Below are 17,983 nucleotides of genomic sequence, written 5' to 3' on the forward strand. Positions count from 1 at the left end.
TAAGTAGGTACAAAAAAATGTATTTATATGTATGAGTGTTTGTATGGGTCTGAGTGTTTTCTATGTATAGTAAGTAAGTATTTACAAAAAATAATCTATGTATTTATATCAGTTGTCTAGCACCCATAACACAAGCTCTACTTAGCTTGGGACTAGTTGGGGCTGTGTTAATTATCCAGGCCTATTTATTTATTTTTAAGATATTGGTCAGAAATCTAGCGTACAATTGAGTCAGTATTCTAAAAAAATATTGTAAAACAATTCATAATTGAATAAATATTTTAATGGTAGCAGTGAAAACAATAGGGTGACATATAATGAACTAGATGGCGCTGTGTGAGTTATTCTGTAATATTATTGTATTTTATATATATTAGTCAGTTACATAAATAAAATTGGTTGTCGCAATGATGATGATGATGAAGTAATAATGATGAAATTATATTTAGTGTAGTTGTTTACCCAAAATCGCCTTTGCCGTCAGGCGGCTTACTGTCTGTTTATTGCCTTTTCACAAATAAATGGCTGAATGGATGTTACTGAAATTTAATATGAAGTCTATGACAAGGTGATAATCGTGATGCCGCTCTAATATATATTACCACTTACCACCATATGGACTGTCAGCTTAGTTGACATTCCAGTTACATAAAAAATATAAAAAAATAGCAAATAATTTTAGCCAGAACCGGTCCAATGCCACAATAACGTAATATTATGAAAAAAATATATAACAAGATATGAAAGTTTGTTCTTTTAGTGATATAAAAACAAGAAACTAGTTAATATATTACGTTAAATATTATTATCGTATAACAGGAATTTTATTATACAACTTGAATTATTTACGTAATACAACAATTATAATAAATATTTGTTGTAATTGCATATCAAAAAGAAATCCTTCAACAATATATTTTTATTATTATATATTTTTTGGTATTATATTATACAGGAAATATTATATAAAAACTAGCTATCGCCCCGGTTTCTCCCGGCTGTACATTCGCCTTCCTGGATCACTCTATCTATTAAAAAAAACCGCTTCAGAATCCGTTGCGTAGTTTTGAAGATTTAAGCATATATATTGGACGGACAGAGCGACAGCGACTTTATTTTATACTATGTAATTATGTTAAGAGTACCTACCAATAATATACTGGTCGCACTATGGTCGAAATATTATCATTATTTATTTAAGTTATAAGTTAGAACATTATTCAAATTGTATTATCAAAGCTACCTCTATGCGTGTATTTGACAAATACAGTAATAGATATTTATGATGCATGTTTTTTTTTAATCAATGTTATTTACATATACTATATATATATATATTTAATTGTAATAAAATACTCGATAAATATTTGTACGCTTTAAGTAAGCAGATTTTGTAATGGCCATGTCTTCATCTACATCTTGTACTGTAAACAAAATCGTTGCCAAATAAATCAATAGAATAGAATACAATAGAAAATCATTTATTCAAATAAACTTACTTTTGAATAGTCATCACAATTTTTTATCTACCGTTCATTCGGAAAGCTGTCTCATCACAAGAAGAACGACCAAGAAACTTGTGTGTTGCTCATTTAAGTAATTTTATTCTTACTTTACAATTTAAGTTTAAGTGTGTGAATACAAACTACCGATTAGCACTAATTCAATTATTATTATATGGTTATATTCAATTAATTTTATAGACAATTTTAACAAGATATTAGCATTCTGCGATTCTTTTCTATATAAATTACAAGTGTGCGAATTTACATCTTCCCCAGTCCGTGAAATTTTCGTGAAAAGGGGTACAAAGTGTTTTCTTCAAGTAGACAATGTGGATTATGCCACAGGTCAGCCGGCTCGTGGTCGCCACCGGCGGCGCGGCGGCGCGGCCGTGACTTATGGACACGAGTCCGGGTTTTACTTTCACAAGTCTGTACACACCTTTGATTGTTTATAATACGCACGCTGAATCCATAACAGTTGTCTCATGACATTTATAAATAACTAATTCAGTGCAACTTCGTCTATGTTACATTCACATTTACCCATTTTCACAATATGTTTTATATGGTCTTATAAAATTTACTTTGAGATTATTCTTTGAGATTTTTATCTGTGTAAGAATAATTTTGATTAACTTTACTCGTCTAACAATTAATATATGAAAATGAAATATAACGTTAGCTATCTGCGAGTGTAAGGCACGAACAGACAGACAGACAGACAGATAGACTTTTTTATTATGTATAAAAAATTGTCTAGTTCAGTGAAAAGCTTTTAAATTATAAACGGACACTTAAATTTTATTTATTGGTATAAATATCAGCGTTGCGAAATATAAGGAGCTCCTTTTTGTATTTTTATGTAATTGAACAGCTGACTGCCCACCTGATGGTAAATGGTATCGCGTGGTATCATGGGTGTCCCAAAACGTGATATTCGAAGTGCTGTTCATGTCTATTGGGTGTCCCAAAACGTGATATTCGAAGTGCTGTTCATGTCTATTGGGTGTCCCAAAACGTGATATTCGAAGTGCTGATCATATCTATTGGGTGTCCAAAAACGTCATATTCGAAGTGCTGTTCATGTCTATTGGGTGTCCCAAAACGTGATATTCGAAGTGTTGTTCATGTCTATTGGGTGTCCCAAAACGTGATATTCGAAGTGTTGTTCATGTCTATTGGGTGTCCCAAAACGTGATATTCGAAGTGCTGTTCATGTCTATTGGGTGTCCCAAAACGTGATATTCGAAGTGCTGTTCATGTCTATTGGGTGTCCCAAAACGTGATATTCGAAGTGTTGTTCATGTCTATTGGGTGTCCCAAAACGTGATATTCGAAGTGCTGTTCATGTCTATTGGGTGTCCCAAAACGTGATATTCGAAGTGCTGGTTTGGGACGTTTTGGGACACCCATGATACTACTCATGCGTAGCCATTCTAAAAGAACGAGATGTCATTGCTTATCCTGTAATTTCATTACCTAATCTACACCCTGCAACCGATATACAGCTTACAAAGCAAGCTTCTTCACAGCTGCAATAGGTGAGACCGAGGTACCGACGCAGACGACTTTACCTCTGGAATGAATGGTAACGCATGAGGGGTACGAACCTCACGCGATAACGTGATTACCACATTATATTCATGTACATAGGCGACGGTTACCCCTTACCACCAGTTAGGTCGTCGGCTGGTTTGCAATTCGAATTATATAAAAAAGTCATAACTATATTTGACAATGTGCCCACATAATGGCTGTCATAACTAGTCTAAGCGTATCACTTTCGTCACAGATTCCCGCCACTCTCGAGTATTGTCTTGTAGTCTACGCAAGCACAATACTCACGTTGATGATCCGTCACTTTCACTATTTATTTATTTATGCGATCATTGAGAACGCAATGCCCTAGTAATATACTACCCTGACTTACAACCAGAAGGTCGTTAGTTCAATTGTAGGCGACACACTGTTCGCTCTGGTCATACACTTTTAAACTACGCAATTGATTTCAATGCAGTTTTTAGTAATAGATAGAGTGATTCAAGAGGAAGGTTTATATGTATAATACAAGTATATCCGTGCGGAGCCGGGGCGGGATAGTAAATAATATAATAATAACCTTGGACAATTCAAACAGCGCCACCTAGTCGCAAGCTAAGCCGAGCTTGGGTTTTTTTGGGTTTTTTTTTGTGGGTGATAATGGGATGGTGTACCCGCACTTACGGTTTACGCTGGCGGAGCGCCAGTGGAGGATAAGATGAGTAAGATGTAGATCAGTTAGCCCATCGGTCAATTTACCACGATGGGTTCCAGAGGGATCCGCGTGAAGGTCAACTTGACATCAGTCCATTACCAATCCCCTTTCCCCCCGCTCTTTTGGGTTAGATTATTAAATATTTTTCTTTATTTGGTCAAGATATTCACGCGAAGTCGCGGGCACAGCTAGTAATTAATATATGTTCGCATTAACTGCTCGCTAATCGCTTTCTAGTCTAGATCCATCAATTACTTGTAATGTCCCACTGTCGTCACTCGCAACGGCCTGCAGCCCACCTAATTGACACTTTTCTACTAATTACAAGTTGCATTAGTGTCAATTGTCATGGTGTAACACATTAGTGTTGAGGCGAGCATCCATTACACTGTACATCGCGACATTAACTCGAATAACTCAGTACAATTCACACAGCGTAAGAACTGAATTTCTATCAGTTGTTTAGACTAGACTAAACAACTGATAGAAGTTCAGTTCTTTTTTCGAATCAATAGCAACTAAACTATATGTATTTTTCCCAAATGTCTACAACGCCTTCATGTACATCACGACATTATGGCAAATAACTCAGTAAAATTCACACAGCGCCGTCTGACCTAAAGAATTGATAAAAATATAATTATTTTTCAAGTTAATAGCAACAAATTATGATCGATCCGATGGTCGCAGGATCGATTCCTCGCACCAGGCATTTTGTAATCATGAATATGTTTGTTTGTATCGGCCTGGCTGTTTCTGTACACGCAGTTCTTACACGTTCTACACGCGGTTCCCTTAGAAATCATCACGACAACTGATCTGACTTCATGCTCATTTTATCATTCACTACTGGTGCCCCAACAGTGTAAACCGTTAGCGCAGGCGGGTGCATCATTTCATTATCATCCATAAAAAAATATACTTAGAAAGTACCTAGACTAATTACAAACAATCATACTCATGAATACGAATGTTTGTGTTGTTCGAAGAATCGAATCCGCGACCATTGGAAGTAAAGTGGCCTGCTAAATCGCTAAACATGAACGAACTATCATATAAATACGTTTGTTGTTCATTAGTTCATATGGATTCCAATGCATATTTATAAATTACTAGCTACTCGCCCTACACTTTATTTATATGTGTAGATGTATAGATAAATAAAATAAATTCCACGGAAAATAGGATTTAGGCAGGTGAAATACAAATCTAACTGAAAGTTAGGGATAATTACAATTAATTGGAGTATTTACAGCATTTATAACTTACTAGCTACTCTTCCCGACTTCGTCTACATGTATATACATATGAACCTTCCTCTTGAATCACTCTATCTATTTTAAAAAATAGCTTTAAAATCCGTTGCGTAGTTTTAAAGATTTACGCATACATAGGGACAGACAGACAGCGACAGCGACTTTGTTTTATACTACGTAATGATGAAGAAATACAATATTGTAGTATATTTTTTACAAACTATTGCATAAGTTTACAATTGGAGGGCTTACCACCACGTGGCCCGGTGAAAGCATGTCACGCCCTAATACGTCTCTGTACAATTTCGCCTTCCTACTATACAATCGTTCTAGTAATTAATCTAAAACAATAACACTGTGGTAGGCCACGAAAACACCGATATCACGATAACTGAAACGGTAAATTTTACTTATAAAGCTTATATGCTTATATTGTTCAGAATAATTCACAGCTGCAATAGATGAGACCGAGGCTTCGCACGGGTGTGCGCACCTTCCTCTTGAATCACTGTATCTATAAAAAAAACCGCTTCAAAATCCTCTAGTTTTAAAGAATGAATGGACAGATACTTTGCATGTAATAATAAAGATGAAAGATAATGGAATGGTGAACCTCACGCGATAACGTGATTTCCACATTATATTCATGTACAAAGGCGACAGTTACCCCTTACCATCAGTTAGGTCGTCGGCTGGTTTGCAATTCGAATTATATAAAAAAGTCATAACTATATTTGACAATGTGCCCACATAATGGCTGTCATAAAAAGTTCAGAAGCGTATCACTTTCGTCACAGATTACGTTAATAACACGCATACCATTAAACGCAGTTTCTCTTGTTTTATTGAACTTTTGGATGAATTGTCTTGTAGTCTACACACAATACTCACGTTGAGGATACAATATACCTAAGAAAGAAGTATTATGAATACATTAAGTCACTTTCACTATTTATTGTTATGTTATTATGCGATCATTGAGAACGCAATGCCCTAGTGACATACATACATGAGAACACATACCATGACTTACAACCAGAATGGTAGTCGTTAGTTCAATTGTAGTTTTGTGTGTTTGACACACTGTTCGCTCTGGTCATACACTTTCAAACTACGCAATTGATTTCAATGCAGTTTTTAGTAATAGATAGAGTGATTCAAGAGGAAGGTTTATATGTATAATACAAGTATATCCGTGCGGAAGCTCCGGGGCGGGATAGTAAATAATATAATAATAACCTTGGACAATGGCTAACACAGCGCCACCTAGTCGCTTATTTAATCTAAGCCGAGCTTGGGTTTTTTTGATATTGATTATTTTTTTTGTGTGGTGAATTATATAATGGGATGGTGTTTGAGCAATTGGTTCACTTCTTTGACCCGCACTTAGCCATTGGTTAACGCTGGCGGAGCGCCAGTGGAGGATAAGATGAGTAAGATGTAGATCAGTTAGCCCAACGGTCAATTTACCACGATGGTTTCCAGAGGGATCCGCGTGAAGGTCAACTTGACATCAGTCCATTACCAATCCCCTTTCCCCCCGCTCTTTTGGGTTAGATTATTAAATATTTTTCAGAATGTTTGGATATATATATTTGGTCAAGTTATAACTTCCACGCAAAAGTCATGATTTTATAATATGGCACAGCTAGTAATTAATATATGTTCGCATTAACTGCTTGCTAATCGCTTTCTAGTGTCTAGATCCATCAATTACTTGTAATGTCCCACTGTCGTCACTCGCAACGGCCTGCAGCCCACCTAATTGACACTTTTCTACTAATTACAAGTTGCATTAGTGTCATTTGTCATGGTGTAACACATTAGTGTTGAGGCGAGCATCCATTACACTGTACATCGCGACATTAACTCGAATAACTCAGTAACAATTCTATGTACACAGATTATAAAATAAGAACTGAACTTGTATATTAATTAGTTATTATTAAATAGACAATGTTAAGATATTCAAAGTACATAAGCTTTAAAATTATTATAGAGGAAAATTATGAGACACAGACAGACAAGATTGTTAGGAAAGTAAAGAGATGATAGCTGATGACCTTGGTAATGTGGTTATTAATAGGCTGCATAATTTCCAGTTCCCATTCTATCGAATCGTTATATAGCAACTAAACTATATGTATTTTTCCCAAATGTTTACGATAGCCTTCACGTACATGTACATCTGTAGAGGACGACATTATGGCAGGAATATATAAGTAAAAAAAAAAAAGAATAGGAAAAATCAATAGCTTGTGAACACAAGTTAAACTGCAAATGTAACTAGATTCAGTTGTTTAGACGTTGGGATGAACAGTGATTCACACGCACAGTAAGTATAATTTATAGAAGAAAAAAAAATATATAAATAGTAATTTCAAAAGAAAATTGTTTATGTCAGGTATAAATCATATAGCAATGCCTAAACTATATGTATTTTTCCCAAATGTTTACGACGCCTTCACGTACATGTACATCACGACATTATGGCAAATAACTCATAGAGAGTAAAATTCACACAGCGCCGTCTGACCTAAAGAATTGATAAAAATATAATTATTTTTCAAGTTAATAGCAACAAATTATGATCGATCCGATGGTCGCAGGATCGATTCCTCGCACCAGGCATTTTATATTCATGAATATGTTTGTTTGTATCGGTCTGGCTGTTTCTGTACACGCAGTTGTTACACGTTCTACACGCGGTTCCCTTAGAAATCATCACGACAACTGATATGACTTCATGCTCATTTTATCATTCAACATATAAGAACTGATGTTGTCCTTGCCAACAGTGTAAACCGTTAGAATTGCAGGTGTAGAGTGCATCATTTCATTATCATCCATAAAAAAATATACTTAGAAAGTACCAATCAAAGACTATTGAGCACCTATATGCACTTGTATGTGTGGCTGATTGGAGAAATCGGATTGACTATTGTACTAACTAAATAGTTTAAATTGAAATTAATCCTTTCAGAATTGATTTTATGTGTCTGTTGTAATTACAAACAATCATACTCATGAATACGAATGTTTGTGTTGTTCGAAGAATCGAATCCGCGACCATTGGAAGTAAAGTGGCCTGCTAAATCGCTAAACTACCGAAGCTATCATATAAATACTGTTGTTCATTAGTTCATATGGTGCATCCACCAATGCATATTTATAAATTACTAGCTACTCGCCCTACACTTTATTTATATGTGTAGATGTATAGATAAATAAAATAAATTCAACGGAAAATAGGATTTAGGCAGGTGAAATACAAATCTAACTGAAAGTTAGGGATAATTACAATTAATTGGAGTATTTACAGCATTTATAACTTACTAGCTACTCTCCCCGACTTCACCCGGGTCTATATGTATTATACATATAAACCTTCCTCTTGAATCACTCTATCTATTTAAACCGCTTTAAAATCCGTTGCGTAGTTTTAAAGATTTACGCATACATAGGCACGGACAGACAGCGACAGCGACTTTGTTTTATACTACATAATGATGAAGAAATACAATACTGTAGTATATTTTTTACAAACTATTGCATAAGTTTACAATTGGAGGGCTTTACCACCACGTGGCCCATCGATTAAATATAAAATGAATAGTAGGCATGTCACGCGAAAGTTAGTAATTCCTAATACGTCTCTGTACAATTTCGCCTTCCTACTATACAATCGTTATAGTAATTAATCTAAAACAATAACACTGTGGTAGGCCACGAAAACACCGACTTCAATCATCTCGACAACTGAAACGGTAAATTTTACTTATAATATGTAATATTACCTTATTTGTGCTTATAATGTTAACCCAGAATAATTCACATAGTGCCAAGTATTCCCGAGCTAAGTAGAGCTTACGTTTTATGTGTATTACTAGATTCCCACCTCGGCTTCGCACGGGTGTGCATGTATTATACATATAAACCTTCCTCTTGAATCACTTTATCTATTAAAAAAAAACCGCTTCAAAATCCGTTGCGTAGTTTTAAAGATTTAAGCATAGGGACGGACAGATAGCGACAGCGACTTTGTTCTATACTATGTAATAATAAAGATGAAAGATAATGGAATGGTGCACTCTCCTGCACTAACAGTATATGCCTGGGGACACTATTGCAGGATGGCCGACTGTTAACTATCGTGTGACGCACCATTAATTAAAAATGGGTCAATAATCATGTAACCTGAAACGGAACGTCAGAGGCCAGAGCCAAAGTTATATCATTGACCCATCGTGGCAGTGTTGATATTATTATATAAGGAATATAATATGTTGGTTTCCGGGAGGTACCGCATGGAGTTCATACTGACGTAAATTTTCATAAAAATGAGAACATAGTTTTTGCTTTACGTACCTATTAATATAATGATATATACAAATGTTTGCACCGTGTAAATGTTTGCAACGTAAAAGTACATTAACCATGATATATGAGCTATACTCAGACGGCGCCGCGGTTTATAGCTAGCAACTGATATTTTTAATGTCAAGAGATTAAAAGCGCTCTCATAACTACTCATTAGCATAGTTTCTTCAAGTATTAATAATATAAAATTATGTTGCCGCAGTAGATTCTTCAAGTAATATAAAAATATATGGTGACTTTTAGTTGTACGTTAACAGCTCAATAGATTTTATATAATAAAATTTGATAAATAGATTGATCATTATTACATAGTATAAAACAAAGTCGCTGTCGCTATCTGTCCGTCCCTATGTATGCTTAAATCTTTAAAACTACGCAACGGATTTAGAAGCGGTTTTTTTTTAATAGGTAGAGTGATTCAAGAGAAAGGTTTATATATATATATATATATATATAATACATGTATACCCGTGCGAAGCGAGGGCAAGTAACTAGTATTCTATAATTAAGAAACATTTAAAATTTATTAATTTTACTTTTCTTTAAAATATGGCAACAAAAGCGAATTATTGTTTGGCCAATAAAGTTATTTAAATTGGTTATTACAAATTAAAAAAATTGATGTCATTTAGATTTAATATTTCATTACCTACTTAATATAAATAAATACAGAATGATTATTGTCATTCATTATTTCTTTTACTTAAAATCTGTGTTAAAAATTAAACTAAACTAGTCACTTTAAATTGAGAATAATCTGTATAAAACTAATTGTTACAAGGTAACACAGCTATTTTTTTATTTATTCCTATTTGAATAAAATTATAGAATTTAGGACATAATGGCACAGATTACGTACATACTCTAGAAAAAAAAACACAGTCATACCTCTAGATTTTCGAAGACAGATAAAAAGGAAATTAATTAAGTAAATCTAGGTCGACGCAAATGAAGTTACGAGTACTTTTTACATTTATTAAGTGGTAAACATCTTTACATGAACAATATTATATAACAATCAACATAACACACTTGAATACTAATATACAAAGCTATTTTGTTTGTTTGTTTGAACGCACTTATTGCTGAAACCAAAAATCAGAGTTTAATGACATGTGTCAAAATTTTTAAGTATAGATGACAGTTATTTTTGCCGTCTGAGAATTGGACATGGAAGATTTAAGAAGCATTTGCTAGGATGAAAATTGTCCCCAAGTACAGCACTACTTTTGTAAGTTACACGGATGCTCTTGAAAATAACACGACGACCAGGATCAATCGACTAAATTACTTGTTCTTTGATTGCCAGCGTTTCAGATTACAACGTTTAATATTTATTGAAAAATTGATGAAAATATATCATGACACGGTGATTCCGCGCTCCATCCAGAATTTCTTGAAGAAAATAGAAACCTATAAATGTATATTCGAGTATGTGTCATCAACTTCTGAAGATTTATGAAGGCAATAAATTGAAGAAAATATACCAAAGACAATGGCTGTACGGGCTGAGTCCTTTTGCTTTTTCGTGAGATGGGAAAGACAGTTATAATATAACTAGCTTTTGCTCGCGGCTTCGCTCGCATTAATTTATCCCTTTAGATGTTGAATTTATCAAAATCCTTTCTTAGGGGATGGCTACGTCATAGTAGCTTTATGCAAGCAAAGTCTCAGCCCGATCGGTTTAAAATTGATGAAATTTCGTATAAACTTTTATCCCCTATTTTATCTCCTTGGGGGTAGAATTAATCAAAATCCTTTCTTAGCGGATGCCTACGTCATAACATCTACCTGCATGCCAAATTTCAGCTCGATCCGTCCAGTGGTTTGGGCTGTGCGTTGATAGATCACTATGTATAGTCTTGAGTTATTTATATTTAGATGCACTTTATGTCATTAACAGTGACATACACTTTGTTAATTATATAAATTCCAGTTATTATGTTCAGTAAATGTATATTTTATTTAAAGTTAGTTTCAAAATATATTACAGTACTCCACTTTAGTGACATGAGGAAATTATATATTTATATGGCATGAATGATAACTGCGAATGCAACCACAAATATTAATTAGTACACAGCCAAAATTGTTTTGTATTATCTATGGTTTATTGCTCTGTTGTTCATGGTAGTAAAGACATAACGTTTTAGCATTTTATAGCCCAATTCTTTTAGTTATATAAATCAGTCTAAAACCCTTAGGTGCCGAGTAGGTAGAAAATATACAACAAAGTAACATCACGACTGTTTTCCCGGATGGGACAGTCAGAAGCATTGTCAATTATAAATGTAAACGTCCATCTTACTATTTACCAAGTTTCGCGTTTATAATATTCATAAACGCGAAATTTGGTAAATATGGATGGAAAAATGAATGGATAGAAGTTTGTTACTCTCACGCAAAATCTACTGAACGGATTTTGATAAAACTTTACAGTAATATAGCTTATATATCAGAAAGGCTACGGTGAAACCGGTGATTAATATTTAATTTTGTGGTTTGGTTTTTCAGGTTGTTTGAAAGACATCATTGGCTGCCATTTCTTTTAAATTAAATTACACCTGTAACCGTGGGGCAGAGCTAATTATATAATGATCAACATCACACATCTATAAGTAACCACTTCCCTGTACTAAGCTCATTAATAATCTAGTTAATTATATTTACGACCTTAAAACAACCACGCTCTGATGAACAAAACAAAACTTATGTACTTACATTCGACGACCTTTTTCGTAGAATGTACATAGTTTCTATAAGCTGCCAACTTAAAAAACAGTTGTATTTATATGTACAAACTGTTTGTATTTGTCTGGCTGTTCTTCTATGTACATATTTTTTTATTCATAATTAAAAATATCTTTATGCGTGTAGGCGTAAATCACCTACGATAGCCGAGGTTTAAATCTCTAGCGGCCCTCAGACTAAAGTCTTATCCGTCAGACAGGAGTTGGCCTTCAGCCGCTCCATAAGTCCTACCGCGGGTTTGGAGTGCCATCTGCACTCGCCCCCGTGCGGTGAAGCTATAACTGTGACCTACAGCATTGGAGTAGTCCGAAAAAAAATAAGTTACAATAAGTCAAATCTACCGGCAGTTCTAAAAGTAATGATGATCGATGAAAGAAGAACTGACAAGAAACTCTGCACTCACTCTTTTCGAAATGTTATTGTTACATTATTGTAATAATACACAATTATTAAAACTTAGATTTAGGATGTCCATTTACAGCCTTGGTGGTTTATATTTAGATTAGCCTTACATCGGATGGTCGCGGGTTCGATTCCTCGCACGGTATAAATATTTGTATTTATAAGTATAATGTTTTGTATCAGTCTGGGTGTTTTATATCTATAATATGTATGTATTTACGAAAAAAATATCTATATACTAGTATCATATATATATAGTACCCATAACACAAGCTCTAGCTAGTTTACCTTGGATCTAGATGGGGACCTCGAGACAATTCACACAGTCCCATCTAATCGTAACAGTAAAACCATAAATTTCAACACTTTCCCAAGTTAAAGAAAATTGGTATATACTTTATCTTTATCAGTGATTGTAAGTAAAAGTATATATATCAGTAGAAATATTATCGGAATAAAACGTGACAAACATTGATTATATTAAGTTAGATATAACTGAATATTTCATATATGGATACCATATCACGCGTCAGGTCATATGTGACGCAATTATTTTTTCTTTTTTATGTAACTGGAAGAACATACCAACTAATGGCTGGCGGTTGCGAGATAGAGTTGCTACTTACAAGTTCTCTCGAGAGAGTACAGTTTGAGGTTTTCAAGAAGGGTATATTAAGGTTTCTTAACCTGTTAACCGTGGAATTCCTTCTATAACAGGCCCTGATCTCAATATGTCACAAAACAATATAATTTTATATATACATTTTTGATACGAAATATATATTTTCCTTTATTTATAAGCAACAACAATTTCCTTTAGTTACATACAACAATTTTTTTGTATGAAACTATACGACTGTTCCAGGTTCCAGGACGCAACATAAATTAAAAAAATGTTGGTATTCATGTATTCTACACGTACACGAAAGTGTTTACGTTTTAAGTATTTATACGTCCCGCTCGGTTAACAGGTTAAGAGTCGGCAATGAGCATGTGACATCCCTGGGTTTCAGGCGTCCATAGCATAGGCTACGGTAATCGTTTAAAATCAAATGGACTATAAGCTTGTTAGCAACCATAGTAGTATAAAAAAACAACTATGGGAACAGTAAGTAAGGTCTCATGCCTGCATACTATAATTTCGCAGCCATACTACCGTCCTCAATCAAGAATACAGCTTACAAAGTAAGAGTGCAGAATAGGGATCGTTGATTATGGTTACGTCACACGGAAGGAGGGGGGGGGGGGAGTAAATTGTGTCCTTGTATAAATATAACCAGTTAAGTCACACGTTAAGAAAGGAGAGGGGGATGAGCAAAGTGTGACATTGTATAACCAGGCTTATGGAAACCCCTCCCAAACTTCTAGTATAATAATAATTATTATATATTTATTTACCAAATTTTTACAACAATAGCATGGATCCTATACTAGGAAGACTAAATATACGGACAATTTGCTAAGCTAAAATATATAAAACTATCTAGCAAAAGTAATATAATAATGAGTGAGTACGTGTGAGTGGGATGTCTGTGTGCGTAAGTGGTGTATGAATTATCAACTCACGAAGTTCATGTAATAAGTCACGAAATGGAAGATCCTTCTAAGGGTTTTATATATTTCAATCTTAGTATCCTAACACGAAATTTGGACTTTTAATAATAATAAGTTTGAAAAATAATAATAATCTCAGGACAATTCACACAGCGCCATCTAGACTCAAGTTAAGCTAGCTAAAGCTTGTATTATGGGTACTAGATAACTGATACAAATACATAGATTTTTTTTCGTTCGTTCGTTCGTTCATATTATACATAGAAAACACCCAGACCGATACAAACAATCATACTCATGAATATAGGTGTTTGTGTCGTGCGAGGAATCGAACCCGCGACCATCGGACGTAAAGCAGTGTGCTAGACCGCTAGACCACCGAGGTCGTCAAATATAATCATCTGGATGACCTCATATAATGCATGAAGACACGACTTTTGTACGAAGTCTAGCTCAGTAAATGTACGAGTAAAGAAAAAAACCTTGATATATTTACAAAGATTTATCGTTATCAACGCAATGTGCAACGTAAAAGATTCGAGATAACACAATTTGTGTAACTCTGTTAAACAATTGTAAATTCTACTACACTCGACATACATCGCATTCTAGTAATTCAATTAAATATTGAATGGAAGAAGAAAATTTGATGTACAATGTAAAATAAAACATACTTATATAAATTAAATATCTATACCAATAATATACAGCGGAAGAGGTTGTTTGTTTAGTTTATGGCGCTATTCTTGGAAACTAACTACAGGATCGAATTGAAAAAAAATTCGTATTGAATTGCCTATTTATCTAGGAAGGCTATATAACATCACGCTGCGACCAATAGGAGCGGAGTATCGATGAAAAATGTGCCGGTCAATCATCTAATAGTATAAAACAAAGTCGCTGTCGCTGTCTGTCCATATGTATGCTTAAATCTCTAAAACTACGCAACGGATTTTGAAGCGGTTTTTTTATAGATAGATTTCAAGAAGAAGGTTTATATACACATGTACACCCGTGCGAAACCGGGGCGAGTAGTTAGTTAATTAATAAAATACTTGTATCAATCACATAAGATGTTGGTTTAGCTAAAAAGCAAAAAACTTAAACGTTTATATTAATTGTTGGGTTTAGATTTTCTGACGTAGTGTAGTTAGTAAGTGGATTAAAATAATTTAACAGATAAGAAAAAAAATTGATAAGCATTTAAAATAAAGCAGAAGAACCTGAAGGAAGTTTAAAGTACTCACATATTTAGTAGAGCTAATCCTTCTCACTCTGTTAATTGGCTTCTTCTGAGCTCTTCTGTATCGATCTGAAGGAGCCGCCACGACTGCCTTACCCGACTCTTCCAGCACAAACCAATCCGTTACAGATCCTCTTCGAGCCATCCGACAACCTATGCCACTGTCACTTCTACAATTCAGCCTACTCGTTAACTCCCTCTTGAAATCACCACTCAAGTCGTTCACTTTCTTTATTTGCACTATCTTTGGAGAGGGAATTTCACTGTGCGATAAACTCTTTCTCTTATCCTGCAAAGACCACTCTTTCTGCCACTTGGTATACGGTTCACTATCACTTAAGTAGTTTTCACTGAACATTTCCACCGTTCTGTCAAATTCTTTGAAGATATTTGCTACTGATTCACTCTGGAGTATATTCATGTTTATACCGCTGGATCTGGAGGTGCCGGTCGATACACTAGAGTTGGTGTACGATGACTGTAAACTGGCACTTTCTTTTATTGGTTTAAGGAACACTCCGTCGTCATCATCAAAATCGTGGTCGGTATATTTACTCAATACATCTGTGCTGCCATACACAAAAGATTGACCAACCCTAGGTAATGTTTGGCTAGGTTCTACCCTATCATAATCTTCAACGGATAGTCTGGGCATAGATTCGAAACTTTTACTTCGCACATAAACTGGCCTGTTCGGAAGTCGTTTCTCTTTACTGTCAGAGATATCTTTATGTCTAAAAAACCAAAAGCGTTTCTTCATTTTACTATCGCGGTCCATTGTGGATGCTTTCTCTAAATTGGCTGCTTTAATTTTGTCTTCCTCCACTATTGTTTCTACCTTCGGTGCGGATTTTAACTTTTCTTTGTCTTTACTGAAGAGATTCGTAAGCGACATTTTCTCGCGGAAACTGACAGTTTTCTTGAGAGGCGATAACCTATCATCGTCTGACACCGGCGTATCTTCAACGGTATCTCTTCTTGGCGATAAACACGAGATAAACATAGATTGTTTTTCATATTTCTGTACAGCCGAATGTTTTGAAGTAGTATTGCTTTTAGGCTCGAGATAAGCCGCCGCTCTGGGTATAAATTGTTGTGGTTTCAGTTTGTCGGGCAGCTCGTTTAGGAGACCTCGTTCGATCATCTGTATACCCTCGGCGCTAAATTTTTTGAGGACGTCGGGTCTCCTGATTATCGGCTTATCTTTCTCCATGGTTCCAATCGTCATAACAGAGTCGCGTCGTGTTTTCAACTGCCACATATCGTGCTCGTCTAGATAACGCGGTACTGATAAAATAATGATAACGTACTTTTCTATGTTACTATTTTGTGACTCCACTAATGGCTTAATTGAAAATATGAATGGAATCTTAACTCCATCAGTCTCTGCAATAAGCATGAGTTATTTTTTAAATATAATCTATATTATTCGCTGATAATGTAAAAATAACACTCTGGTTTTTCAATTGATATTTTTTGTATGTTTTATATATTGGTTTTAGGTCGTTTTAGACCAGTCCGTAACCAGGGCGTGGGTTCAGATCCAACCGCTGTCATCATGTAATAAAACGTTAGATCATTCTCGAACTCATTTATTTTAATGAGGTAATTCTATAATCCAAAGCAATACAAAACGTGCAATGTATTCATGAGTATGATTTCATGTGGGTATATAAAATCATACTCATGAATACAAATATTTGTACTATGTGAGGAATCGAACCCGCGACCATCGGAATTAAAGCAGTGTGCTAAACCACTAAACCACTGAGGCCGTTTATGTAATCTGAATCGCGCGATTTCACTGCTATTTGTATAAATCATAATGAATATAGTAAATAACCTGCCGTTGAAAACAAAAATAAAGAATTATCATAATTATTATTTGAAACAACGATAACTCAGTTTGTTTTACCTGTAGATAAGATAACTAGACTCAACCCATGAACAAAACAAACCGTATCTAAACGCTAACGACTGAATCCATATCCGATATTCTGTTTCACATACATGTATTATAATTATACGTATCTAGCTGTTATTTTTTTTATGGATGATAATGAAATGGTGCCCTCGCCTGCGCTAACGGTTTATGCTGACGGGGCACCAGTGGAGGATGATAGGATGAGCATGAGGTCAGGTCAGTTAGCCCATCGTGACAAATTCACCAAGAATTTATCACGATGGTCTCTAGGGGGAACCGCCTCAATAGGATCATCAGTCCACATTACTAATAATCCCATTTCCCCCCTCTAGCTGTTATTCGGATGCTGTACTTTCAGCCCTTATTTCAGTTTTCAGTTTAGTTTTTTTTTAATACAGCCTATAAAAGACGGATTTAGGCCCGACTATTAATTTCATTCAGTTGTGACTATAATAAATATTATTCAATTTAATTTCATTTATTCAAACATATAGTAATGTAGAAACTTAACAAATATAAAAAAATACATTTCTCAATTTAGTACTAAGTATATATTAATACTACCCGAGTAACTTTGTTTGCATCACACCTATCATATTATATATCATTTTTAAATTATAGTGTAATTCTGATGTATAAGCTATATTACCGTAAAGTTTCATCAAAATCCGTTAAGTAGTTTGTTTGCTGGAGGAATATTGCAATGTTTAATTT

The 17,983-nt window shown here is 34.7% G+C and overlaps 1 protein-coding gene across 1 annotated transcript; it reads right to left on the minus strand.

The window, feature by feature from the left end:
* Positions 1-15,166: 15,166 nt before the first annotated feature.
* On the minus strand, positions 15,167-16,579 carry LOC131843565 (uncharacterized). Its single transcript, XM_059192239.1, has 2 exons — positions 15,350-16,579; positions 15,167-15,187 (listed from the first exon to the last, which is right to left on the minus strand). Exons 1-2 carry the CDS (start codon positions 16,571-16,573, stop codon positions 15,167-15,169), a joined length of 1,245 nt encoding a protein of 414 aa, XP_059048222.1. The 5' UTR covers positions 16,574-16,579.
* Between the last annotated feature and the right edge of the window lie 1,404 nt (positions 16,580-17,983).

This window comes from Achroia grisella, unplaced genomic scaffold (genome assembly GCF_030625045.1).
Source record: "Achroia grisella isolate CSIRO2021 unplaced genomic scaffold, CSIRO_AGI_Agris_v1 utg319, whole genome shotgun sequence".
Lineage (NCBI taxonomy): Eukaryota > Metazoa > Arthropoda > Insecta > Lepidoptera > Pyralidae > Achroia > Achroia grisella.

Excerpts from the sequence above, each read along its gene's own strand:
- LOC131843565 (XM_059192239.1), bottom strand. The coding sequence starts at position 16,573 with ATGACGATTGGAACCATGGAGAAAGATAAGCCGATAATCAGGAGACCC. Across the intron at positions 15,188-15,349 it reads GGATTAGCTCTACTAAATAT|CTAAACCAACATCTTATGTG; the intron begins GTGAGTACTTTA and ends TTTGCTTTTTAG.